Source organism: Balaenoptera physalus (genome assembly GCF_965194825.1).
Source record: "Balaenoptera physalus genome assembly, chromosome: 19".
Taxonomy (NCBI): domain Eukaryota; kingdom Metazoa; phylum Chordata; class Mammalia; order Artiodactyla; family Balaenopteridae; genus Balaenoptera; species Balaenoptera physalus.
The window spans coordinates 17184824-17211569 of record NC_138900.1 but is presented as its reverse complement, the minus strand read 5'-3'; the positions used below and the strand labels follow the sequence as shown (position 1 = coordinate 17211569).

Sequence of the window (26746 nt, the reverse complement as noted above, 5' to 3'; positions counted from 1 at the left end):
ACTACTGAGCCTGCGCGTCTGGAGCCTGTGCCCCGCAACGGGAGAGGCCGCGATAGTGAGAGGCCCGCGCACCGCGATGAAGAGTGGCCCCCGCTTGCCGCAACTAGAGAAAGCCCTCGCACAGAAACGAAGACCCAACATAGCAATCAATCAATCAATCAATAAATCTTTGAAAAAAAACAAACAAAAAAAAAGAAGAGCAAAGTGGGAAGACTTTCCATCCCAGATATCAAGACTAGTTATGAAACTACACACGTATATATTATACATATGTGTATATATGTATAAAATATATACCTGTTTATATCTGTGTTTATACATATGGTAATTAGGTATGTATAACTAGGATAGTGTGGTTTTGCACAGGGATAGACAAATGAAGCTGTGAAACACCCATGGATGGCTGGATAGATGAGTGGATGGATAGATGGGTGGATGGATGGGTAGATGGATGGATAGATAGATACTTGATGTGTGACAGAAGGAACACGAAGACACATGCAAAAGAATGTTCACGGTAGCACTATTTTCAACAGTCGAAACTGGGAAGCCCTCAGATATCCATCGACATAGTCAATAAGTACATAGTGGTATTTATCTACAATTTATTTCAGCAGTGGACTACTATACGACATTAAAAATGAAGGAGTTTCAGCCACACACAATAAAGTGGATGATTCACAAACAGAATGTTAAAGGGAAAAAGCCAAATACAAAAGACTTCAAAGTGTGTTACTCTATTTCTATGAAGTTCAGAAGCAGGCAAAACTAAACTGGGGTGTCGGGAAACATATGCTCAGGTAGTAAAACACTAAAGAAACGCAAAGGAAGGGATTAACATAGAAGTCGGAGTGTACTTGCCTTTGGAGGGGAGGAGGGTTTGGCTGGGAAGCGTCACTTGGTGGCATCTGGCGGAGGGTAGGGGGCGGGTTGGGTAGCAACGTGCTTTTTCTTGACTTGGGCGGAGGGTCTATGGGAGTTCCTTTTATGTTTATATATTAAGCTATTTACATTTTATGCCTTTTCTTGTGTGTATTATCTGTCACAAAAAGCTTTTTGAAAACATAAAATACCAAAGGGAAAACAAATCTAAGAAAAGATATGAAAGAACTTGGTAAGAAACATTATTTTTCCAAAGTAACTTAGCACATGGTGGTGGCGGCTGAGGAACAATGAATGAACTTAACGCTCCTGAACTGTACACTTAAAAAGGTTGAGACAGGGCTTCCCTGGTGGCGCAGTGGTTGAGAATCTGCCTGCCAATGCAGGGGACACGGGTTCGAGCCCTGGTCTGGGAAGATCCCGCATGCCGCGGAGCGACTAAGCCCATGAGCCACAATTGCTGAGCCTGCGCGTCTGGAGCCTGTGCTCCGCAACGAGAGAGGCCACGATAGTGAGAGGCCCGCGCACCGCGATGAAGAGTGGTCCCCACTTGCCGCAACTAGAGAAAGCCCTCACACAGAAACGAAGACCCAACACAGCCATAAATAAATAAATAAATAAATAAATAAAAATTAAAAAAAAAAAAAAAAAAAAAAAAGGTTGAGACAGTAACTTTTATGTTACGTGCATTTTGCCACGACTTAAAAAAAAAACAAACCTAAACACTCAGAGAGGACGTTAACACATACCTAAATACATGGAGTGTGACCCCATGGGGACGTTTTGGAAAACTCAGTATTGTAAAGATATCAGTTGTTGGTTAGAGCGTAACAGTGAAACTCCCATTGTTGATTTTTCCCCCTTGGAACTCGACACGCTGACGCTGGTAGAACAGGAACAACACAGAAGGACTTGCTTCACCAGATATCAAGACTTACTTTAAAGATAAAGTAATTGAGGAGATATCGTACAGACTCAGAGTTACGCAGATCCACAGAACCAGCCTGGGCACTTAGAGACAGAGCAGCACAGGTGAGGCACAGACGGCCGGTCAATCAGGGGGACGCCGGCTAACCCAGGAGTTACACAAGAAGCACATCCAGGAACATTCCGGGCAGCTCCGCTGCCCATCAGAGCAGAGAGCAGGAAACAACCCAGTGTCTATGGGCAAGAAAAATGGATAAATAAATTGTGGTGTTAATTTCACAAAGAAATATTGTGCAGCAGCAAAAATAGATGAAGTGTAACTACCTGCTCCCCTAGGGATGAATCTTAGAAATAATGTTGAGTGAGAAAAGCCAGTCACAGAAGATGACATATGGAATGACTCCATTTTTTAAAGCTCAAAAGCAAGTAAAGCTAAAAATTATAATGGTTAGGAATGCATACCCATCTGATTTCAAAAAAGCAATTAAAAGACGTGAAGGAATGATAACTGACAAATGAGGGGTGATGGAGGCCTTTGGAAGGGAGGCAGGGGTGGGATAAGGCAGTCACAGGGGCACACACAGTGACGTGCTGGCCGTCACATCGGGTGTGGGGGATTATGGGGTTCACTTTACTGTTAAACTTGGTAACTCACAAGTAGGATGCAGAAGTCCTTTAGCGTGTGTCCATTATTACATAATAAAATTGGAAAAGAGCTAAACCATGGGGAATGCCAGCTTTTACAGATCAGGTGGAGAAGACAGAGCTGTACACAGAAGTGAGGTGGAGCTGTCCGTGGGATGCCCTTGAGGCCAAGAGAACCCACCAGAAAGAAGAGGGGTCTCCCAGGTTCCCGCCTCTAGGAGCAGGATGGGAAGATGACTGGACAGAGTCTCAGATTTGGTCACCTGGGGGCGATGTCTGGGCTCGGAGGAGCAGTCCTGGGGGAGAAGTGGGGGCAGCAGGGACATCGTGCTGGCTGTCGCCAACAGGAGACATGGAGCAGTAGAGGCCTAGGGTGAGGCCAGCCTCTGGCTCCACGGGCAGTCAAGAGGGAAGGGCCTCTTCTGAGATACGAATGCCCCCACCGGCACCCCGCCCTTCTCCCAGGAACAGCTGGCCAGAGGGGAACATGACTCCAGCTGGACACGCTATTCCGCCTGACAGGGTCATGACTCTCTGGCCCAGCCAGGACTCCTTGGGGGGAGAAAAGGGCCTGGTCACCTGCCCTCACCCTGGAAGTCGGAGCAAACCCTGTGAAGACGGAAGGAGGAGGAAGCCATAAGGTAGGGGCATTGGGGTGTCTGGGAAGGACTCTGGGGTCCAGGCCTGGCCTGTGAAGGTCAGGGTCTTCCCAAACCAGGGGAAACCCTCTCTGGGTCCCACGGGTCCTCCTTCCCTCTATCCCCAGCAGCTGGGTGCCAAGAAGCCCTTGCCACGTACTGCTGTGAGGACAGACAGACACTAATCTCATCTCCCCAGACCCACGAGGCCTCCAGGATCATAATCACAACCGCAGGAACTGGCCTGGTTCCCTTGCTTTGTGTGTCTTGGGAGGGGCAATTGCTGAGCAAACAGGGAAGGGAAATCCTGGATTCTGCCTCTTTTCCGCTTGATCAGCCGTTACTCAGGCCCAAGGGCCTCTAGGGCCCACTCAGGCCTGGCTCCTTCCTGGCTCTGTGTGTGGGGAAGGGTGCTGGGGTGGTGGGTATATATTCACCCAGGGCTTGGCCTTGGTGAATTCTCAGAAAAAATAAACCCCAGTCTAGGGGCATGAACAGAGTTCACTGACCGCTGGTTGTGGTCCGGGCCCTGCGCTGGGCCCTACACTTGTCAGAGCGCCCTGACACTGCCTGTCCACCCTAGGATGTCGCTATCAGGATCTCCAATTTCCAGAGAGGAACCTGAGGTTCAGGGTCGACAAGGAGGATGTTGGCGGAGGTGGGAATCCCACCCAGACCTCTCTGACCCCCACACTGTGCTCTGAAGCTCAAGCTCACCCCTCCTCTCGGAGGAGCAGCAGGGGGAGGGGGGAGGGGCAGGGTTTGCATGGGAACTCTCCCCTTCACCTCTTCACCTCTTGTTTCTCCCCCAGAGACCAAGACCCCCAACCGGGCAGGCAGAGCTCTCCCCATGGCTGAGTTCCTGCCCCTGCTGCCTTGTGCACCCCTGCTGACCCAGGACGGCTGCGCCCAGGACTCACTTGTCCCCCCAGCCGAGTGGCAGAGCCAGCAGCCACACGGTGGCAGGGCCCAGGACCTGGCCCCTAAGCCCTGGAGGCTCCCAGAGGTGCCCTCCATTCAGATAACGCCAGCCAGCGATGGGGAGTCACTCCCCTGCACCCCACCTCCCCAGCGCCTGCAGCTGCCGACGACCCCAGACCTGGAGAGTTCGCCCCAGGACAGGTCAGACTTGGGTGGTGGGATGGGAAAGGGGTTCTCTCTCTCGGGACCCACAGGGTGGGTTCCCTGTGGCTGGCACTCCAGGTGGGGAGCTGAAGGTCAGTTAGAATGTGGCCTTAGCCCCACAGGGGCCTGACTGGAAGCTGTGAAATAGATGCAGATAAAAATTGCAGCTGGGAATATGTGTTGGGATAACCAACTGAGCTCAGCTGAGCACTGCTTACTAAGACCAGAGGCGAGCATTCTCTTTTGACCCGCCTGGTATTTTTCAAACTCTGGGTCATGACCCATTTACGGGCTGCTGCAATTGCTACACAGCAATCAACACTTTTTCCCAAATAGAATCAGGAGAGAATCGAAAATAACAGTGTTAAAAAAAAAAAAGAAAAGAACACACTGTATGAGGCAGTGAACAAGTGTGGCTTCCTACAAATTTTGTGACATTACATATACAGCTGTCCCCGGTATCCATGGGGGTATTCCAAGACCCCTGCAGATACCAAACTTTGCAGATGCTCAAATCTCTTATATAAAATGGTGTAGTATTTGCATATTACCTACTCACATTCTCCTGTATACTTTAAATTACCTCTTGATTACTTATAAAACCTAATGCAGTGTAAATGCTATGTAAATGGTTGTAAATACTATGTAAATAGTTGCCAGCCAGCAAATTCAAGTTTTGCTTCCTGGAATTTTTTTTTTTTTATTGAAGTATAGTTGATTTACAATGTTGTGTTAGTTTCAGGTGTACAGCAAAGTGATTCAGTTATACATACACATATATATCTATTCTCTTTCAGATTCTTTTCCATTACAGGTTATTACAAGATATTGAATATTGTTCCCTGTGGTATACAGTAGGTCCTTGCTGTTTATCTATTTTATATATAGTATTAATCCCAACTCCTAATTTATCCCTCCCCAGCCCCCCAATTCTTTTATACAAATATTAAATTATTATTTTGTACACCTGAAACTAATATATTATGTACCAATTTAAAAAAATTGAAGTGTAGTTAATTCACAATGTTGTGTTAGTTTCAAGTGTACCCCTCCCGGAATTTAAAAAAAAAAATTTTTTTTTTGACCCTTGATTGGTTGAATCCACAGATGTGGAATTTGCAGATACAGAGGGCTGACCATATTTTTAAGTGTGTACTTGGAGACCAATGTAAAAGGTATTTCCTGCTGCAACTCTTGGGAAAAAAAAAAGTTTAAACAAAACTTCTGCAAAGAAACACTACCTCTGGCACAAGGAGACAGGAACAGGGAGGTTCAAGGCTATAGGAGGAAAGAGGAAAGAACTACATTGGCCTTGAATAGAAGTGTCCATTGTGGTTTCTTCCAACAATGAACATTCGATAAGAGTTAAAGTTTATGAGGTAGGGCTCTGTGTATCAACGTGGAGAAGTCTCAGAAACAATGATGGTTGCAAAATGATACAGTAGAAGCCTAATTGTGTATCTTTTTGGAAGACATTGAATAATAGGATATATTGTTAGAGGATGCATCTTGATGTAGAAAAAGGATAGAAAAATGTACAGAAAGAACACACACCAACTTCAGGGCAGTGGGTACCTTGGGGGGCAGGAACAGAAAAAGGAGGGATGGGGAGTTGGTAACTGTAAGTGTAATCATTTATTTCTTTAAAAAAAAGAAAAAGGATCTGAAGCAAAAATGGCAAAATGTCCACATCTATTGATGTCATATATGCTTGGTAGGGACCGAGATGACTCTTGTATTTTTCCTGTTTGAAATAAATATTCCCTAATTAAAATTTTTAAAATATTTCAAAAGAAGAAACAGGCAAAGAGAAATACAAAGAAAGAGAACAGTGAGACAGAGGGAGGTGGTGGAGGGAAGGCCTGGCTGAGATCTGACCCTGAGATCTGACCGTGAGAGGCAGTCACGGGAAGAAGGGGGGAAGAGCTTCCCTGCAGAGGCAAAGCAAGTGCAAAGGCCTGGGGGCAGGAATGTGTCTGGGGAGTTAGAGGAACAGCAGGGAGGCTGGGTAGCTAAGGCTGTGAGCAAGGGGGAGCCAGAGAAGAAGTAAGAGTGGAGTCTTAGGCAACAAGGGGAGGACTTCGCTTTCAGCAGGACTGAGAGGTGGGGCTCCGGGAGGGCTCCAAGCCCCGAGGGCCCTGACCCGACACCAGTTCACAGGCTCCCTCTGGCTGTGTGTGGGGAGCAGACTGTAAGGGCGGATGGGAGCAGGGAGACCAGGGAGGAGGCTGTGTGATGGTCCAGGAGGGAGAGCATGGAGGCTGGGCCAGGGTGGGGGCAGTGGAGGAGCCGAGTTTAGATTCTGGATAGATTTTGTGGGTGGAGCCCACAGGGTCTGCTGAGAGACTGGTTGTGAGTGTGAGGGAAAGAGAGGGGTCAAGAAAAGCTGAAGTTTGGGGCCTGCCATCCACCAAAATGGAGAAGACAGTGGGTCTTTTTGGAGGGAGGGGGTGTAGGGTGGGAGAGGCATGGGAATGGAGTTTTTTTCAACAGCTAGGAACAGCCTGTCCTAGAGAGGAGCGGGAAGCAAGTCTCTGTGCTGGGGCGCCCGTGGCCAGGACCTGCGAGGTGGGACTCCCATATCTGTGTTCTCGGACAAGGGGTCCAGGACACCGATAGACTCAGGCAGCTGATAGCTCAGGCAGCCGCTGCAGACAGGCGCAGGTTATGGTGTCACGGGAGGGTTGCGTCCAACAACAGTGACCTCGGCGAGTCACTTCCCATCTTTGAGGCCGGGCTTCCCCTTCTGTAAAAGGGCAGTCCCCCCCCCCCCACTGTCCTGTGGGAAAGTCCTGAGCACAGAGTTAGTGGGATCCCCAGGACTAGGTGACTTGCTTGAAGTCAGATAAGCGCCAGGGAGGCTGGATTCTAACTCGGGCTGGCTGACGCGGGCTGGGACCAAGAGGGGTCCCCAGAGCCCAAGGCCCTGGGCCCTCCGGGTGGCCGACAGCGGGGGCTCAGAGACGCGGAGAGGGAGGCGGCCTCGGGCCCCACCCGCTTCCCGCCAGCTGCGTACCCACAGCCGCAACTCCTCCGTTTCCCCGAATCTCCATCCCACCCCCAGCTCCGCCCCACCTCTCAGGTTCCGCCCCGGGTGTGTGTGTGGGGGTGCGGAGAGCCCCCAGCCTGGGGCCTCACTGGAGCCGAGGACCCCTTTCCCGGTACCAGGGGAGCGGGTTGGGCCTGTGCCCAAGCCTCTAGCTGCCATGGCGGTGTCGTGTTTTAATCAAGTCTGTGTTTTTCTCTTTCTGTCTTTCCCCCTCCCCGGTCCATTTCTCTGCCTCTCTCCTTAGAGCCTCTGTCTGTTTCTCTTCCTCTCTCTTGCTCTCTCCGTGCTCTGGCGTCCCAGCCGCCCCTCTCCATCTCTGTCTCGCTCTTCCTGCCCCAGCGCCCCGTCCCTCCCTCTCTAATTCTCCCTCTCGCGTCTCTCTCCCTGTGGCCTCGCTCTGTCCCCGCCGTCCCTCCCTCGCCTTGGCCAGCCCCCCGTGGGTCTCCCTCTCGCTCTCATCTCCTGCTCTCCCGCCTCCCTGCGGCCCCTTTCTCCCTCCAAGTATCTGACTCTCTCCATCTAGGCCCCGCCGCCCCTCCCCGTCTCCCCTCCCCGTCTCCCCTCCCCGTCTCGTCTCCCCGTCTCGTCTCCCCGTCTGTCTCCCCTCCCCGCCTCGGCTGGTCCCTCCCCGCCTCGGCTGGTCCCTCCCCTCCCCCTCCCTCCCGCGGGCGGGGGGCGGTGCTGTGACGCGACGGGGCGGGGCCAGGAAGGGGGAGCTGACGCTGCGGCTGCCTCCGGCGGCCCCGGCCTTTTGTGCGGGCGGCGGGCGGCGGGCGGCGGGCGGCGGGCGGCGGGGTCGGGTGCTGGCGGCGGCCGAAGAAGGCGAGGCGGCTGCCCAGCGGGGACGCTCAGCCGGGCCCGGCCCTGCCCTGCGGCTGGGCGCGCCCGCCGCTCCGCATCCATGTTCGAGTGAGGACCGCGGCGGGGGCGGGGGAAGTTCGGGAGGAGGTCGGGGGGGGAGGGGGCTCCGCGGGCTCGGCTGGGGGTGGTGCGGCCGCAGCCGAGGTCCGGGAGCTTGTGCACCGGGGGCCGGCCAGGGGGAGGGGAGGGAGGCGTTGGGGGCCCAGGGGTGCGCTCGGGGATGGGCCCTGACGGCGGGGAGGCCCCCGGGGCCGGTTCGTTGGCTTGGCGGGGCTTTGGCTGGGGGACCCGGCCTCATCCCGGGGTGGGGGGGGGGACCGCGGCCTTCCGGGAGCGCCCTGGGCCTCCTTCGCCGCTGCCTGGGAGGCGAGGGGTGGGCGCGAGGCTGACCCGGGTCTTCGGGCCTGCGGTCTAGGCAGGACGCAGACGAGCCCCGTCCGGCCGGGCCCCCAGGCCCCGGAGACCGGGGCAAGCCCGGGAGCAGCCTCTCCCGGTCTGGGCCCCCTCCCGCCGTTCTGATCTGTTGCTGGTCCCGGGGCTGCTCGGATGGGGGCTGCTGCGTGGCCGGCCGGCAGACCGTGTGCGTGAGATCCTCTGGGGTCGTGGGCACGGAATTGACCTACTCTCTGTCTGGACCCAGAGTATTTTAGATTATGCATTGTAGGTGTCTTGGAAGTGTGTATGCGTGTTTGTGTTCCTAGTGTGCAGACAGCTGTGATCCTCCTTGGCTGTGTGCGTGTGTGTGAATTTATCTGGGATACCATCTGTGGTTCCAAGTGTCACTGTAAGTTGCCTGTGTGTTCAGTTGTGACTTTGTAGTGTGTGTGTGCATGTGTCAGGGACTCTTTGTTTGCTGCTATGACCCTCTGCCTCTGTGTGTGCTTATAATTTGCCTCTGAACCTGTTAGCTCTGTGTGCAAATGTAAGTCACTTGTGTGTGTCCATGTGTGACATTATTGTGTGTCTGGGGCTCGGTGAGGATGACTGAAACCCTCTGGGGTTGTACCTTTTATCTATTTCTGGTTCCATCTTTGTGTGAAAGTTCCTGTGTGTGTCCCTTTATGACATTGTTGTACGTGCCTGGGCTTCCATGTGAGCAGCTGGGACCCTCTGGGGCTTTGTGTGAGTGAGAGAGAGACCCCTTGTGGCTTATAGTGAGCCTGGGACCCTCCTTCCTGAGACTTTGGGTGTACCCTTGACTCTCCGGAGCAATAATAGTAACTGATGTTGTTCCCCTGTTACAGTTTATAAAGCATGTCCCACGCATGATTTCAGTACCTGGTCACTGTGTTGTCGAGATGTGTCCACGACCTCCCGGGGCTGCATTTTTCCCAAGTCCTTCATGGCTGTGTGAGTGTCAGGGCTCTCTGTCAGTCAGCGACAGCAGCTGACATGTCCATCCCTTGCCACGTAAGAGCAGGTCTTTGCTCTGGCTTCCCCTCCAGATGGGGAACGCCATGAGAGCTGAGCTGACCCTAGACTTCATTTACCTGGTTGTGCACGTGTTAGCTGGGGTCCTCTGTGACTGTTCTTTCACTGTGTGGCTCTCTCTGTAACTGTGGGAGTGTTACTTGCTTTCAAGTCTCCTCTGAGACTTTCTTGTGCCCGTATATGTGAATGTACCTGGGACTTTGCATGGTTTTCTGTTTCTGTGACCCTCTGCAGCTGCGTGTGTGTTGTGCATGCATGCACGCGCATGCGTGTGTAACTTCTGGGACTTTGTGTGTGGCTGTAGCATCCTTGTGTGTGATTGTGCTGGGACTCTGTGGCTTTGTGTGTGACTGTAATATACCTGTGATGCTACTGCAGGGTGTATGGGAGGTGAGGGGTAGGGGAGACTTCTTACAACTGTGGGGAACTGCAGTTTGCCTGTGACAGTGGCTGTGTGTGAGCCACGTCGAGGTTCCCTTTTGTGCACACCTGTGTAGGCCTCTGCCGCTCTCTGACCAGAGGGAGTTGTTGGCGTCTTTAGGCCTGGGAAACCGGAGGTGAGGTGTTTGCAGTGACAAAACCCCATTCTCTTCCAAGTCCCTGAGCCATGTCACCGTGTCGGGCTCCTCCCTTCCCTCTGCTGCACCCTGCCTGGTTGGGCAGCCTCCAGGCTGTCAGGCTTGAGCACTTCCTCTTTGCCCTGCCAAAGAGCAAGATCTGGGGGCGCAGGCTGTGCCCTGTCTGTGTGTGTTGGACTTGTCTGCAGGTGCCCTCCCTTAGACCTGAGGCTGCAGGAGAGTAGGAGAGGTGGAGGAGGGGTCTGCATTTCGGGCTCGAGAGGCAGGAAGATGACAAGAGGCAGGAAGATGACGCAGGGGAGGAACGTGGTCACCCCTCCCTTAAACCCTTCCCGAGCTCACCAGGGCCGTCAGGGTGAAGCCCGAACACCTGTTCAGGGCCCAGAGGGCCTGCAGGTGGACCTGTGGCCTCCTGTCCTCCTTCCCCAGCCCCACTGGCCACCTCGCTCCTCCTCAGACCTGCCAGACTCAGTCCTGTGCCGGAACTCACTGTTCCTGCCCCCTAAAACAGTCTTCCCCGGCCCTTTGCCAGATCTACTCCTTGTCCTTTGGGCTCAGCTCAAGTGTGCCCAGCACACCAACCCACTTAGTCCTCCTTACCTCCGTGGTCCTCAAACTTGAACATGCATTAGCGTCTCCTGGGCCCCACCCACACTTCTTGATTCAGGAGGTCTGCGGTAGGTTCCAGACTCTGCATTTCTGACAGCTTCCAGGCACTGCTGGCGCTGCCCCTGTGAGCAGCGCTGCCTCACAGCACTGACCAGTGTCTGAGATCATCATCCTTATTTACATGTTCTCTCACTGATGGTCTCTGTTCCCCCATCAGAATGTCAGGTCCCTGCGGGCAGGTGTTGCATCTGTCTTGCCCACTTTTGTGTCCCCAGTGCCTGGTGCAGGGCGGGTCCTCCGTGTGCACTTAAAGGGTGACTGACTGGAGTTGGCGTCAGTTTGGGCTCCAAATACCAGGCTGAGGTGTTTGTGCAGGGGTCAGCGTGGCATCTCGGCAGCACGTGCTCTGGGGTGGCGGCAGGGCTGCGTGCTCCATTTTAGTCTGACGGTCCCTAATAAACCAGAGCACGTTCCAGGTGGTGGGCTTTATGTACGTATGTCCTCTAGACAACCCTGGGAGGTGGATACTGCTCTTATTCCCATTATACTCAAGAAGAAACTGAGGCACAGAAAGGTTCAGACACTTGCCCAAGGTCACAGGGAAGTGGTCCAGCTGAGATCTGCAGCAGCCTCAGCCTGCGGAGGGTTGGGCAAGTGGTACACTTGGTGGAATCCAAGTTTGGAGGGTGGGGGGCATGGGGGGGTCAATCACTCATTCAGTCCACAGGGGCAGAAGCTTGTGGAGCACCTGCTGTGCGCCAGGCCTCGTTCTAGGCCATGGGGTGCAGCTGGGAACAAAACCCCCTTCCCCTGTGAAGTGCACCTCCTGGTGTGGGAGGATTTGAAACGCGGGAGAAGTGCTGAGGAGAGAGATGAAGAGGGAGGGGGCTTGGGAGAGGGGAGTGTGGTTTCCATGGAGGGGCGAGGGTCCGGACCCTGAGCAGAGGCGGTGAGGACTTTGCCTTCACCTGGAGTCAAATGCAGACGGGGGGAGGACTCAGCCAGGAGGTCCCTGACCTGACCAGGGAGGAGACTACTGAGATGTCCAGGAGGGGAGAGCGTGGAGGCTGGGCCAGGGCACTGGAGCAGGGGTAAGTGGGCAAAATAGAAATAATGGAAATAGATTTTAGAGCTGGAGCATGTGGGACTTGCTAATAGAGTAAAAATGAGGGGTGAGTAGGAAAGAAGGAGACGCTTAGGTTTTTAGCTCAAGCCACTGAGTGGAAAGTGGTTGTTCAATAAATATTTATTGTATGAATGAATTAATAAGTTAATTTTAAGACCAGCAGGCATTACTGAGAGCTCACTATGTGCCAGGCTCTGTTAGAAGCCCTTTACATGTACTGATTTGTTTAACCCTGCAGACAACTAGAAGAGGACATGCATTTCTCACCCTTGGATTACAGATGAACTGACCGAGGCCCGGGGAGCTAGGGGGCCTGCTCTGGGTCACACGGCTAGGAAGTGGAGCAGGGTGGGTGGGTGGAGATCAATGGGCTGATGGGTGGGCCCCCCCCCCAAGCTGGCCTGTCTCCCCACCCCAGCCTGTTTTTCCCCACAATGCCCCTCTTCCTGTCCCCCCAGCACCACCCCGCACTCTGGCCGGAGCACGCCAAGCAGCTCCCCATCTCTCCGTAAGCGGCTTCAGCTCTTGCCGCCAAGCCGACCCCCACCTGAGCCGGAACCGGGCACCATGGTGGAGAAGGGGTCAGATAGCTCCTCAGAGAAGGGTGGGGTGCCCGGGACACCCAGCACCCAGAGCCTGGGCAGCCGGAACTTCATCCGCAACAGCAAGGTCGGTTGGTGCAAGCCCAGGTGGGGTGGGGGGAGGGGTGGGAGGGCAGCGGCATCCAGAGGCTCATTCTGACTCCATTCCTTTCTCTTACAGAAGATGCAGAGCTGGTACAGTGTAAGTATCAGGGCAGGGGGCCTTGCTGGAGGGATGAGAGGGAGGGGGACAGGTGCTGGGCCAGGGGCCCCTGGCTGCAGTAGTCACGGAGTGGGTGCTGGGGTCAGCAGACCTGAGGGTCACATCCTATGCTGCTACTTACATGCTCTGTGACCTTGAGTGAGTTGCTTAACCTCTCTGGGTTTCTCTCTCCTTGAGAAACAGTTCTGACCTTACTAGACTGAGGGGAACATTCACTGAGAGTCAGTGATACTGGTGGGTACGTGGTACAGGACCTGGCTTAGGTAGCAATCAGTAAATGGCTCTCATTATGGTTACTTTTGTGTTACAGGCAGTAGGAGCCAGAAGTGAGCTAGACACTGAAGCCTCAGAGAGGCTCCTCCCAGGCTGAGGAGACTGAGGGGTGCTGGGCGCTTTGGGGGACAGAATTAGGGGTGTGGCCCCCTGTCCTGGTTCTCACCTCCCAAACTTCCCCCAGATGCTGAGCCCCACGTACAAGCAGCGGAATGAGGACTTCCGGAAACTGTTCAGCAAGCTCCCTGAAGCCGAACGCCTCATTGTGGGTGAGTCCCTGCCAGCCAGACCCGGGGCTCCCAGCTCTGCCCTCCCGACCCTCCCGCATGCGCCGGCCCAGCGGCCAGGACAGCCGTGTGACTCGGGTGTCTGCCCGTCTCTCCCCTCGGCCGCCTCAGATTACTCCTGTGCCTTGCAGCGCGAGATCCTCCTCCAGGGCCGCCTCTATCTCTCCGAGAACTGGATCTGCTTCTACAGCAACATCTTCCGCTGGGAGACAACAGTGAGCTGACCGACCTGGGACGAGGAGGGGCCCCAGGGCAGGCAGGGCCCTGGCCCCTTCTGACCTGTCTTTTGTCCTCAGATTTCCATCCAGTTGAAGGAAGTGACGTGTCTGAAGAAGGAAAAGACGGCCAAGCTGATCCCCAATGCCATCCAGATCTGCACGGAGAATGAGAAGGTGAGCGAGAGGACCAGCAGACAGGGGCCCCGGGGTCCCCGATCTTCACCGGCTCCTCTCTCCTCCCCACCACCCAGAGCCCTGTTGACTCAGCACCCAGCTTCTCTCATCTTCCCTTTCTCTTTATTCTCCCAGCCCCAGCCTGGTCTCCTGTAGTCTCTGACTACCCGGACTCCTGCACCTGCTCCTGTCTCAGGCCCTGCAGTCTGTCCCCTGACACAGCTGCTCAGGGATAGTATTAACAGAAAAATTCTATCAGCTCAGAGGCCTCCTCCACCGGGAAGCCTTCCCTGATGCTCCATGTATCATGATTGTTGCCTCAGGGTCCAAGAGGGCTGCCTCACACCAGTGGCCCAGACGGGACTGGAGAAGGAAATGGGGCGGGAAGACTTCAAGCAGACTTCCCTTTGTGTTTTCTTGGCCAAAAGGGGATCCGTTGGCCACCCACTGCGGGCATAGGAGACTGGGAATGTGCCTTGAGCTTCCCCCAAGCAGCCCAGCCAGTCTGGGCCGACCCTGTCTCCCGCCCTGGGCTGTGAGCCCTGGGGCCAGGACCAGGGGCCATCTCCTCATCGCGGTGACTCCAGGGTCATCCAGTGCTGGGCTGGGCACAGGACAGATATTCTGTGGAATGAGTGAAGGGATGAATGAATACATACATCAGCATGGAGAGCCGGGAACAGGGTGCAGCGGGTGGAGCTTCCTCCTCCCTCCAGCCTTGTCTCTCCCCCAGGGCTCACACCCCTCTCTCTTCTGCAGCATTTCTTCACCTCCTTTGGGGCCCGAGATCGCTGCTTCCTCCTCATCTTCCGCCTCTGGCAGAACGCACTTCTTGAAAAGGTGGGCCTGGGTGAATCCTGGGCAGGGGGGCTAGGGGGATGGCTTGAGGGGGGACCATGAAGCCAGGGAAGCCAGGACTCGGGGAACTGGAGGACCCCTCCAGCTCTTCTCCATGGGCACCAGACCCAATGTGCCTGCAGCTCTTCCATAGGCCCCCCGCAGGGGGCCGCCACGGGCTCCGGTGCCACACCCTGCCCATGAGAAATGCGTACTCACAACCCCTTAGTCACCACCTGCAAATCAAAAATGCTCCGAAGATGGGGAGGTTATGGGTAAAGCAAAACCTGACTTGAGCTGACGTGGTTTACAGTCGCTATCAGCACTGTCTAACAGAGTTTTGTGCTGTGCTGTTGGTATGGTAGCCACTGGCCACACGTGCCTGTTGAACTCTTGAAACGTGGCTAGTGTGACTGAGGATCTGCATTTTTAATTTAATTTCATTTTTAATTAATTTAAACTTAAAACACCACGTGTGCTTCTTGTATAACACAGGTCTGTATTTATCTCAATTAATGGGACTTTTCATATGTTTCAGGACCAAAAAATAATAACATGAATGACTGGGGTAAATCTTAAATATAGTTGTGATTCAGTGTAATATTATAGTATCCAGTACAGAATATACCAGTGATTCTCAAACTGTGTAGTTTCAGGAATCCTTTACACTCTTTAAAATAATTATAGACTCCAAAGAGCTTCTGTTTAAGTAGAGTATATCTATCAATATATGCTGTATTAGACATTGAAACTGGGAAAAATTTTTTTAAAGTGTTCAAAGTTTGAGAAAGGAACAGAAGAAGGGCAGGCTTGGGAGAGGTAGTGGTGCAGTGGGTCTTCTTTAATTTTTTGGCCTCGCTGCGTGGCATGTGGCATCTTAGTTCCCCAACCAGGGATCGAACCCGCGCCCCCCTGCAGTGGAAGCATGGAGTCTTAACCACTGAACCACCAGGGAAGTCCCGAAACTGGGAAATTTTTAAACACAAGATACACAAACATGCATTACCTTAGCCACCAGAACAATGATAACATCACATAGTCTCTGGAAAACTCCACTGTACACTCATGAGAGAATAAAAGTGAAAAAGGCAAGTGATATACTACTAGTAACGCTTATCATACTTATGAAAATAATTTTGCCCTCATGGATTCCCTAAAAGTGTCTAGGGGATGCCCAGAAATCCTTGGACCACGCTTTGAGAACCTCTGGTATACACTACTTACTGGATCCTAAATATAATACAGATATTTTTAGTGCTGTATTATAGTATAGGCAGTGTATTATCTTTCTTAAATCCCCAAATTTCTTAATTTTGAATCAAGTCTTACCCCAAAGATTTTGAGTAAGGGATTTCAGACTTTTACTTTTCACATTCTGATAGTCTATTATGGGCCAGCCCTGAGTGGGCTCTCCTGGAATGCCCACTGTGGTTGCATGAGTTTATGTAGCATGCATTCAGCTGCAAGTAGCTGAAAACCCAACCAGACAATGGTTTAAACAAACAGATACTGAATTACTTCAGATGGTAATAATAATAGCAAACACTTAACAGAGCTATTGGGTGCGAGGAACTGTTCTGAGCTCTCAATGAATTAACTTATTTAATCATCACAGCCACCCTTCAAGGCAGTGTGGTTAGTATCTTTATTTCACCACTGAAGCACAAGAGGGAAAGCCTTGCCCATGGGCACGTATGCTTTTCTGTGGCAGAGCTGGGATTCTGACCCATTACAGTCAGGCTCTGGAGTCCACTTAATCACACTGATGCCCATGTAACAAGAGGTCTGGAGGCAGGCAATCCAGGGTAGATTTGAGGGCTCCCTATGTCATCAAGGACCCAAGCTCTTGTCCATTATTCCACACCATCGTCCTTCTGCATATTGAAGTTTTGTCCACATGCTTGTTGCCTCATGGTTGCAGGTGGCTGCTACAGCTCCAGATGTCATGCCCTCAGTTAAGTGTCCCAAACATGAAAGAAGAAAGGGATGGATGGAAAGTGGGCATTCCTTTATCCAGAAGGGAAAGCCTCCTTTAGCAGACTTTTCCTTGTATTTCTTTGGCTAAAACTTGGTCACATAATCACCCTTGGTTGCACAGGAAGCTGGGTATGTGGCAAAGGAAAAATGAGTTGATATAAGCCAGTTATAATTCCCTGGGGCTGGGGAAGATTTTCACCCCAAACAAATCAGGGTTCTGCTGGCAGGAAGGGAGGGTGGATAGATGTCAGGTAGGCATCACACAGTGTCTGCTACTGCTGGCTTGTAGCACCTCAGAAGGCCCAAACCCACTCCTCCAGCAGGGCTGCACTCACTTCCTGTCTTTAGGGGCAGCTCCAGCTATGGCCATCCTCAGGGGCGAGAGCACTGGAGCAGGAGCCCGAGGGAGGGACAGTGCAGTGTCAAAGTCTCCAAGGAGGGCAAGGGCAGCCAGACTGCTGGGGATGGAGTTCAGCCCCATCACCGAGTGCGAGTCACTGAACCCCATTGGTCAGATGGGGACCATCCCTCCTTCACAGCAACTGAGCTGGGCCTAGAATAAGAACTTGGAAATGTCAGCTCGTGGGAGGCAGTGCAGTCCAGTGGTTAGCTCCAGGGCTAGACCAGCCCCTTGGGATCACATCTCAACACTGCCACTTCCTAATTAGATGACATTACCCACCTCTGTACCTCAGCGTCATTATCTTAAAATGATGACAATATTAGCACCTACTTTACAGAATGGTTTTGAAGACTTGTTGAGTTAGCATGCATAAATGGTTAGAAGAATGCCTGGCACATGGTAACAACTCAGTGGATGTCAGCTGCTGCTACTGCTACTATTATCACTAGTAGTATCTCATCAGCGTCATCCGGCCACTCCAACCATGGGTAGCTTCTGAGGACACCTGGGAAAGTAGTTGGGGGCAGGACAGCATGGCAGGTGGGAGCATTGGCTCTGGAGTCTGGCTGGGTTTGAACCCCAGAGTTGACCTCAAGCATGAGTTCTCCACCCTGGGCCTCATATTCTCTGTAAAACTGGGAAATTTAACCTGTAGCTGTGGAAGTATTGTGAGGACCTAAGGGAGAATTCCTGAGCACACTGGCTCCTATGCGATGGGGTGCGGAGTGAGATTGGGAGAGGTCTGGGATGGGAGGTCATGCTCCCCCTTGTGGACACCAGGGGAACTGCTGAAGCTGAGGGCTGGTGGGCGCGGGTGGAAGGGCTCTGGCCCTGATAAGGTGGAGGCCAACGTAACGTCCTGCTTGCCCAGACGCTGAGTCCCCGAGAGCTCTGGCACCTGGTGCATCAGTGCTACGGCTCAGAGCTGGGCCTCACCAGCGAGGATGAAGACTATGTCTGCCCCTTGCAGCTGAATGGTCTAGGGTGAGTCGGTGGCTGGAGGCTGGCTCTGGGGGTTGGGAGGAGACAGCAGGGGCTGCGTGCAGAGCTCCTGGAGTCCTGGGTGGACTGAGGCGGGGGTACAAAGTCTGGGAGGCCAGGAGGGTGTGTGGGGTCTCAAAGACACAGCGGTCTCACTCCCTCTCTTTCTGTGTAGGAGCCCCAAGGAAGTGGGAGACGTAATCGCCCTGAGCGACATCACCTCCTCAGGGGCAGCTGACCACAGCCAGGAGCCAAGCCCGGCAGGTTCGCGCCGTGGCCGCATCACCCCCAGCCTTTCCCGGGCCAGCAGTGACGCAGACCACGGGGTGAGCAGGCGCGTGGAGGAGCGAGGAGGGTGCTGGGTGGTGTCGGGGAGAGAGAGAGGGACAGACTGACAGATTGAGGGGGACAGGGAGGGAATGGACAGAGAAGAGGTGGATGGAGGGGTAAGTGAGGGGATGGATGGAGGGATGGGATGGAGCTGGGAAGATGGGCAAGGAAACTAGGCACAGGTAGGGAAAGAGAGAGACAGGCAAAGATGGGACAGGTAGATAGATGGGAAGCGGGAGAGACAGAGGAGCCAAGAGAGGGCTGGCTGGCTGGATGAGGTCGGATACAAACAGAGGAGGCACGGACAGGACAGGCATAGAAAGCTCACGGCCCGGGCATCCAAGACAGGCCTGGCTGAGAGGCCGAGAGGGGTCCTCGTCTGGGTGGCCCCAGGGCCCCTCGTAGCTCAGCTGTGAGCTGCACGTGACCTCCCCAGCATTGGTTTTCCTACAGTCTGGAAGCCTTCTGATGGGTGTGGGTACACAAGGGGCCCTTAGGCTGGGACAAGGCTGGATTAAGCTTTTCTCTGCAGGCAGAGGAGGACAAGGAGGAGCAGACAGACAGCCAGCCAGACGCCTCCTCCGGCCAGACAGTGACCCCGGTGGCTGAACCCCCGAGCTCAGAGCCCACCCCACCGGACGGGCCCGCCTCCCTGGGCCCCTTGGATCTGCTGCCCAGTGAGGAGCTATTGACGGACACGAGTAACTCCTCGTCATCCACGGGGGAGGAAGGTGAGGCAGGTGGCCGATGCATTTGCCTTGGTTACACGTGACAAACCTCACTCACACGGGCTGCACCAGGGGATTTGCTGGCTCATGGGACTGAAAAGTCCACAGGGTAGGCAGATAAGATAAGGCGTTTAAACGGTGTTGTTAGAAATCTGTTTGTATTTAGCTCTGCTTTGCAGGCAGCTTAGCAGGCTGGATAGGAGTATAGACTCTGAAGCCAGATTGCTGGGGCTCAAATCCTGGCCACACTGCTTCCTAGCTGTGTGACTTGGGCAAATTATTCAACCTCTCTGAGCTTCATTTTCCTCATCTAAAAATTTTCCTCACCTGGGGTTAGCAATAATACTACCCACTTCATAGTGTTGTCATTGAGAGAATTAAATGTCTTAATGCAGGTAAAGTGTTTGGGCCAGTTAGTGTTGGCTGTTATTATATCATCATCATCATCGTTACCATCATCATCATCATTTCCATTTTCTCTATGCCAACTTTATTCTCAGATAGCTTCTATTCTTGTGGCAGAAAGAGCCCCAGCCCTGCCCCAGACAAGCCTAGCAGAGAGAAAGCATGCTTTTCCCAGTGGCTGCACCAAAAGCTCTAGGGTTGGCTCTGACTGGAGAGCAAGCCCACCCCTGAGCCCATCACTGTGGCTGATGGCCTGGCTTGGGACACACACACACCCCCATCCACCCACCCCTGAACCAATCACTGGGGCCGAAAGCTCAAGCTAATGAGCAGGCCCACCCCTGTCGTCACTGGGACTGCAGGTGCGTGAGCCTAGGTGTGTGCTCCGCCTTGAACCCATGGAGGTAGCTCTGATTGTCTGGGTTTGGGGCACACACCCACCCTAAAGCCATCCTGTGGTGGAGGGGGCTGAGTAGCTCCGTGTCTGTGTCCGCTCTGGTCCAGGAGGACGGGGCTGCCCAGGCACCCCACAAGGCCCGGGAGTGGGGAGGAGCGGTCACTCAGAGGGAAACCGAGGGACGCAGCCAGCCTCATCCCCTGTCCTTCTCTGTCGCCCAGCCGACCTGGCGGCCCTCCTTCCCGACCTCTCCGGTCGTCTCCTCATCAACTCCGTCTTCCACGTGGGTGCCGAGCGGCTCCAGCAGATGCTCTTCTCAGACTCGCCCTTCCTGCAGGGCTTCCTGCAGCAGTGCAAGTTCACAGGTCAGGGGCCGAGGTGACCAGGGTACACGGGAGGGGGTGAGGAGGAGCAGGCCAGGAGACGGGCAGGCACCACAGTGCAGGTCAGGTGTGGCAGGCTGGGGAGTGACAAGCAGCGTCTGTGAGACCAGAGGGGCTCCGCCTCTTACTAGCTGAGTGGCCATGGGCCAGGTGTGGGCCCTCTCTGTGCCTCGGTTTCTTCTGTGTGACGCGGGTGTGATACTAGTTACCTGCCTTGTCAGGATCTCATGAGAACTAAACGAGTTAATACTAGAAAAGTGCCTAGAACAGTAGCAGATAGTAAGCATTTAATACATACGAGTTAATGAGCACTCTGTCAGGCCCGTGCAGAGACCAGGACAGGTGAATTCCAGAATCTAGTGAGAACAGCAGTAAACAGATGCTCACGCAGATAAGTGTGTATGTCAGACAGGTGGCTGTGATCTGGGGGGTATTAGGAAAGGCTGCTGGAAGGATGTGAAATGGAAACTAAGGCCTGAAGGAGGAACTTTCTTAGGGAAAGTGGAGGAGGTGGGAGAGAGGAATCCAGGAGGCCAGCAGGGTACCTGCAAAGATCCTGAGGCTGGAGGCTGGCACTGGGAGAAGCCCCCTGCGGCTGGGCCCCTGTGGCCAGGTGTGGAGAGGGGAAGCCACAGCACCAGGGGAGGCAGAAGGGCTGACCAGGGGACTAGCTAGCAGGGAGCTCGGGAGGCTGCAAAAGAGATTCAGGTTGGTGAGGGCCTACTCAGATGGTAGTTTGCTCTGTTTCTTTTTTCTGTATCGATGAAAATGAACCACGTAGAATCCCCTGCAGAATGAGTAAGACTATGCCTTGTGTTGGGGGCACTCGAGTCCCCCCAGACTATGCTTATATCCTGGAGAGACTGGCACATCAGACTGAGGAGCTCAGACTCTGTCTGGCAGTACTGGGGAGCCATGGAGTGCTGTAGACACATAAGGGACAGGGTCAGGCTTGGCTTTAAGAAGCTACCGCTGGACCAGAGGTGGAGACTGAGGCCAGGAGCTCAGGGGGAGGCTGAAGGGGGGCCCTGGACAGACAAGGATGGGCTGAACTAGGACAGTGCTCGGGCGGCCAGTGAACAGACGGGGAGGGAGTGTCCAGGACGAGGCTCAGGGCTCTGCGGGAAGCCTGGAGGGCAGTGGGGCGAGGAGGGATGTGTTTGAGGAGATGCGGAGGCCAGTGGGTGTGAGGGGCCCTGGGGACTTCCAGGGGAAGGTGTTCAAGAGGTCGCAGGACCCTAGGTCTGAGGCTCAGGGGAGAAGCCAGGACTGGTAAGGAGAGGAGACTGGGGCTGCAGGAGTGGAGGAGGTGGCCCAGGAGGGCTGAGAAGTGTAGGCAGGAGAGGGGCCCCAGCTCCGAGGACCATCAGCATCTGAAGTTTTAGGCGTCCAGAGGGAAGATGGGGCAGACGCCGCGGTGGGGGCAGGGAGGAGGCGCAGGTTTGGGGGCAAGTCCCCAGGGAACTGGAACCTTCCAGAAAGGCTGAGTCTCCTACAGCCTGTGGGCAAAGGACTGGAGAATGGTGTCTTCATTCTGCCCCTCCATCTTCCAGACGTGACCTTGAGCCCCTGGAGCGGGGACAGCAAGTGCCACCAGCGCCGAGTGCTGACCTACACCGTTCCCATCAGCAACCCGCTGGGGCCCAAGAGCGCCTCTGTGGTGGAGACACAGGTGTGCCAGGCAGGGGGGCCAGCGGGTGGGGTGGCCGGGGGCCAGGGTGGGGGGCATGGCGCTGACTCCCTGTTCCTCCCTTGGCCCCGCAGACGCTGTTCCGGCGCGGCCCGCAGGCGGGCGGGTGTGTGGTGGACTCGGAGGTGCTGACGCAGGGCATCCCTTACCAAGACTACTTCTACACTGCCCACCGCTACTGCATCCTGGGCCTTGCCCGGAACAAGGCCCGCCTCCGGTGAGCAGTGGCCCGGCCCCTCCACCTGACCCCCTGATGGTCCCAGGCCCCCTGCCCCCGTCTCCGCACCCCGAGTCAGCTGCAGAATGTTGGTTGCCACCGCGGCAGGCGAGCAGAGGTCAGGAACACCCCGAGGTGTTTGGCCTGAGCCACCAGAAGGATGGAGCCGCCATTGACTGGGAGGGGAAGGTGGGGAGGGGCAGGTTTGGGGGAAGATCGGAGCTCAGCTTGGGACTTGCCGAGATGTCTCTCAGAAGCCCGTGTGGAGTTGGACGCAGCAGCAAGATGGAAGGGGTTCGAGGGTGAGGTGTAGGCTAGGATGGCAGTCTGGGTGGGCAGTGCTGGGGCAGCACCGAAGGCGGGAGACCTGCCAAGGTAGTGGGTGTGGACAGAGAAGGGGCTCCGGGCTGAGTGGGGTGGTGAGTGGGGATCACAGGGAACCCTTGGGGGGTGTCTGTTTTGTCTGTGGGTGACAAGGGGCCCTCTCTGAATTGGGGGAGGGAAGGCTGCCCCCGGGAATGGGACAGCAAGGCTGGAGTCAGACCCTGACCTCCTCACCCCTCCCCCGACCCCAGGGTGTCCTCCGAGATCCGCTATCGGAAGCAGCCCTGGAGCCTTGTGAAGTCTCTCATTGAGAAGAACTCGTGGAGCGGCATCGAAGATTACTTCCACCACCTGGGTAGGGGACAGGGGTCCGGCCAGGGCCACAGATAGGGTCGGGGCCTGGCCGGGTGCAGACATGCAGGGCCCTCTCTCGTGTCTGCAGAGCGAGAGCTCGCCAAGGCCGAGAAGCTGTCTCTGGAGGAAGGCGGGAAGGATGCACGCGGGCTGCTGTCCGGCCTGCGCAGGCGGAAACGGCCCCTGAGCTGGAGGGGCCACGGTGACGGGCCGCAGCACCCGGACCCTGACCCCTGCGCCCGGGCTGGCATGCACCCCTCAGGTGAGTTCCGTCAGGCGTTGGGGGGGGGGGGGCGGGGGAGGAGCTGGGGCTCCGGGTGGGGTGAGTCTGTGTGACTCCGAGTTGCTCCCCCACAGGCTCCCTCAGCTCCCGCTTCTCGGAACCGTCCGTGGACCAGGGCCCCGGGGCAGGCATCCCCAGCGCCCTGGTTCTCATCAGCATTGTGTGAGTAAGGGGGCCGGGCTTGGGGGTCAGACAGGCCTGGATCTGCACCCTGGCTGTGTGAGCTTGGGCAAGTGCTTGGCCTCTTACGTGAGAGCACGGGCTCCCCACCCCATAGCGAGGATTAAAGGAGGCGATGTTTGAGATGCGCCCAGCAGGGCTCCTCACATGGTGTGCTGCTCAGTCTGCCATGGCGAGGTCGTCCCTGCAGGGAGAGGGAAGCCTCGGGGCTCTGGGGGGGGTCAGAGGGGCCTGACCTCGCCCCCGGGGCTGGAGGAGCAGGCCCCCAAGGGAGCCGGAATTAGGTGAACCAGGAGAGGTGTGCAAAAGGAGCAATGTCACTTACACTTCGTTCAGGTTTTCTGTGCCCAGCCCTGAGCTGTGTGATGCGAGGGACACAGTAGCAACCAGCAGCCCTGGGGGAAGACAGACCTGGCACCAGACCAGAGGGATGGGGTGGTGATGGAGGAAACACGGGCGGAGGGGACAGGGAAGCCTTCGGAGGCCACTGAAGGCTTCCTCCAGGCTGGACAGGTTCCAGGGCGTCAGGGAAGGCTTCCCAGGAAAGCAGAGGACTCTGAGCTGAGACCCCACGGGGATTAGGCGGGGAGGCCCACAAGCACAGAGGCCGGGGCTGGGGGCAGGGTGCTCTGAGGAAATGGAAATGAGATCCGTGCTCCCCGCAGACCCTGGGCAGCGAGAGATTGGCCACACGTTCAGCCTCTCTGGGCCTCAGTTTGCCAATAACAGCAGTCCAGTGAGGGGCTGAGCGGTGCGCTCAGCCCCGGGCTGCCGGGGTCGGGGGCTGGCCAGGACCGGCTGGGCGGCTCTCATCTCTTTGTCTCCCCCTCTCTGCCTCCTCAGGATCTGTGTGAGGTAGGGTCCTGCGTCCTGCCCTCCCCTCACCTGTGTCTCACCCTCAGCTTCAGCCCCTCGTCCTCACTCCGTGTCCCCAGCTCCCCCAGCAAGGTGGCCTGGAGTAGCAGTTGAGGGCTCGGGCATCAGACAGGCCTGGGTTTGAACCCTGACTGCTGCTTATGGACTGTGTGACCCTAGGCATGTCACTCACCCTGTCTGAGTCTTAGTTTCCTCCTCTGAAAAGAGGGCTAATCATGGCACCCCTTCAAGGTGTGGTCACGTGGGTGACCCCCCACTTGTGGGAACGTTGGTATCCTGACTCCTGACCTCTGACCCCTCCCCCCAGCCTCATCGTCCTCATTGCCCTCAACGTCCTCCTCTTTTACCGCCTCTGGTCCCTGGAGAGGACAGCCCACACTTTCGAGTCCTGGCACAGTCTGGCCCTGGCCAAGGGGTGAGTGGGTAGCCCCAGGGAGCTGGGAGCTTGGGCAGGTCGGGGGAGGCCCAGACCCCACTCAGGCCCTGTATCCCCCACAGCAAGTTCCCCCAGACGGCCACGGAGTGGGCGGAGATCCTGGCCCTGCAGAAGCAGTTCCACAGCGTCGAGGTGCACAAGTGGAGGCAGATCCTGCGGGCTTCTGTGGAGCTCCTGGATGAGGTGCGGCTCTGGGCTGTGGGATCCTGCATTCAAATCCCAAGATGCAGCATATGCATCTGGGCCTCACTTTCCTTCTCTGTTAAATGAGGAAGCCATTCATAGTTCCTACCTCCCAGGGTTGCTGGAAAAATCAGTGGGATGGAAGAAAGAACTTATTGGTTCTCATCCTGGGAAAAAAGTCCAGGGATGTCTGACTTCAGGCATGGCTGGATCCAGCCACTCAATAGCAGTAAGACTCAGTCTCTCTTACCATCTCTTGACTCTGCCCACCCCCAGGGTTGCCTTTGTTTGGGGCATCCTAGGATGACCAATATGGTACCTACAGTTCCAGGGTAACATCCAAAGGAAAGAGCTCATTCTTACTGGATACTGGGGTCACATTCCCATCCCTGAACCAGTCATAGTGGCCAGGGATAGGTGAGGCTTGGTCCCTGAACCCCTCCCCGCCTATGAGGTGACTAAGGGGTCACGTGAGGGTGGGAAAGAGGTTCTCCAAAGGTTATTGGGATCTCATCTCCAGAAGGGGTTGCCCAGACAACCACTGTAATTCGCTGGCAGCATCTATTCAGACGGCCACGTTCAAATTCTGACCTGTGACCTCGGGCAAGTGACTTCACCACTGGGGCCTTGGCTTCCTCCTCTGTAAATGGGATGATAATCGAAGTTACCGCAAAGGCTGCTGTGAGGATTAAAGGAGTTAGCCTCTGAGTAGTGCCCAGCTCATGCAAACACCTCGCCTGCATTCACTGTTGTTAAATGCGATCCCGCAAAGCGGGTGCTCAGTAAATGTGGTGGGGGGAGGCGTCAGCACAGACGCCAGGCGCTGGGGAGCATCTGGCATTGGCTGGGTGCCCAAGGGCATCAGAGCCCACGTTGCTGGGTGATGGTGAAAATCATTCCTGGTCACTACGGACCGTAATGCTGAGGCCCACCTTTAGGGGCCTCATTGCACCCTGAAATCATGCTCAGAGGGAGATGCTCATGCAGGAAAGGGCTGTGCAGGACAGGGGAGAGGGATCGCTGAGGCTGGGGTCCCGTCGCTCAGAGAGAGGGAGGTCAGGGCCTTCCCATCCTCAGTTCACTTCTGATTATTTTCCTCTCTCAAACTGCCAAGGGCATGGGATTGACTGCACAAATTAATACTAACAGCAGACACCAATTGAGCCGGGCTGTTCTAAGAACTGAAATGACCAACTGATTTGTTTCTCATGGCCAGCCTCCAAGGGGGGGTGCTCTTGTTACCCCCCATCTAATAGACAGGAACGTTGAGGTAGAGGCATTCCCAAGGTCGCATGGCAGGGAGTAAGAATAGCTAACGTGTATCCAGCACCTCCTGTGTGCCAGGTCCTAGGCGTTCACCTGTCAGATCCCTGAATTAGTCCTGTGAAGCAGGTATGTTACTGACCCACGTTTCAGCTGAGGGACCTGGGACAGTTAAGGGACTTGCCCAAGGTTACCCAGTAAGTAGCAGAGCCAGGACTTGAACCCAGGCCACCTGGGCCCCTTCCACCTGCTGCCTATGAGAAGTAAAACTGGGTGCAGAATGGCTGGGGCGCAGAGGCACAGGCTGACCTTGGCCTCTCTGGACCTTCCCCAGCTCCTCAGCTGCAGCATGTTGGGGGATGCATCACCCCTCCCAGCACTCATCCCCCACCCTGCCCACCTCTTCCCCCAGATGAAGTTCTCGCTGGAGAAGCTGCATCAAGGCATCACCATCTCAGACCCTCCCTTCGACTCCCAGCCACGGTCCGACGACAGCTTCTCCTGAGGATACCTGGCCACTCGGCCATCCCCCCAAATGGACAGATGGACACAGAGGCTCGGTGGCCACTGCTGGCTCGGTGTGAGCGCCGGGGACCTCCCGCCCACCCCTCCCAGTGGCCCAGCCAGGGGCCGCGCAGACACGGGGACCACAGAACCGAGATGCACTTTAGACCAGCGTGTGTGAGTCCAGCTGCCACCGCCTGCCCCGCCAGGGCACTGGCCCGGCCTTTGGCAGGCCCCCCCACTAACTTATTGTGCTCGGCTGGGGTTATGGGGGGCACCTCCCGGGGTGCACGATTCCCTCAGCTCTGGGTTTAATGTATTATATTTATTTGGGGCTGACAGAGCCCCAATAAAGGGTTGGAAATGGC

General features: G+C 55.4%; 1 protein-coding gene across 6 annotated transcripts; it reads left to right on the top strand.

Moving 5' to 3' along the window:
* The first annotated feature begins 2803 nt into the window (after nt 1-2803).
* On the top strand, nt 2804-26746 carry GRAMD1A (GRAM domain containing 1A). 6 transcript variants are annotated; one of them, XM_082438927.1, is made up of 21 exons: nt 2942-3095; nt 3905-4214; nt 12330-12540; nt 12634-12654; nt 13133-13217; nt 13347-13450; nt 13532-13627; nt 14387-14467; nt 16386-16418; nt 17716-17828; nt 18001-18151; nt 18688-18886; nt 19907-20050; nt 21622-21740; nt 21833-21975; nt 22551-22654; nt 22742-22915; nt 23011-23098; nt 24300-24407; nt 24491-24611; nt 26287-26746. In XM_082438927.1, exons 2-21 carry the CDS (start codon nt 3943-3945, stop codon nt 26377-26379), a joined length of 2460 nt encoding a protein of 819 aa, XP_082295053.1. In that variant the 5' UTR covers nt 2942-3095; nt 3905-3942; the 3' UTR covers nt 26380-26746. The 6 variants fall into 6 exon arrangements, with proteins under 6 accessions (XP_082295057.1, XP_082295055.1, XP_082295053.1 ...); XM_082438931.1 differs by lacking the exon at nt 23011-23098 and having other exon boundaries at nt 2804-3095; XM_082438929.1 differs by lacking the exon at nt 24300-24407 and having other exon boundaries at nt 2930-3095.

Coding starts and splice junctions, on each gene's coding strand:
- GRAMD1A (XM_082438927.1), top strand. CDS start 3,943: ATGGCTGAGTTCCTGCCCCTGCTGCCTTGTGCACCCCTGCTGACCCAG. Junction 4,215..12,329: donor GAGAGTTCGCCCCAGGACAG/GTCAGACTTGGG, acceptor CTGTCCCCCCAG/CACCACCCCGCACTCTGGCC. Junction 23,099..24,299: donor CTGGTTCTCATCAGCATTGT/GTGAGTAAGGGG, acceptor CCCTCCCCCCAG/CCTCATCGTCCTCATTGCCC.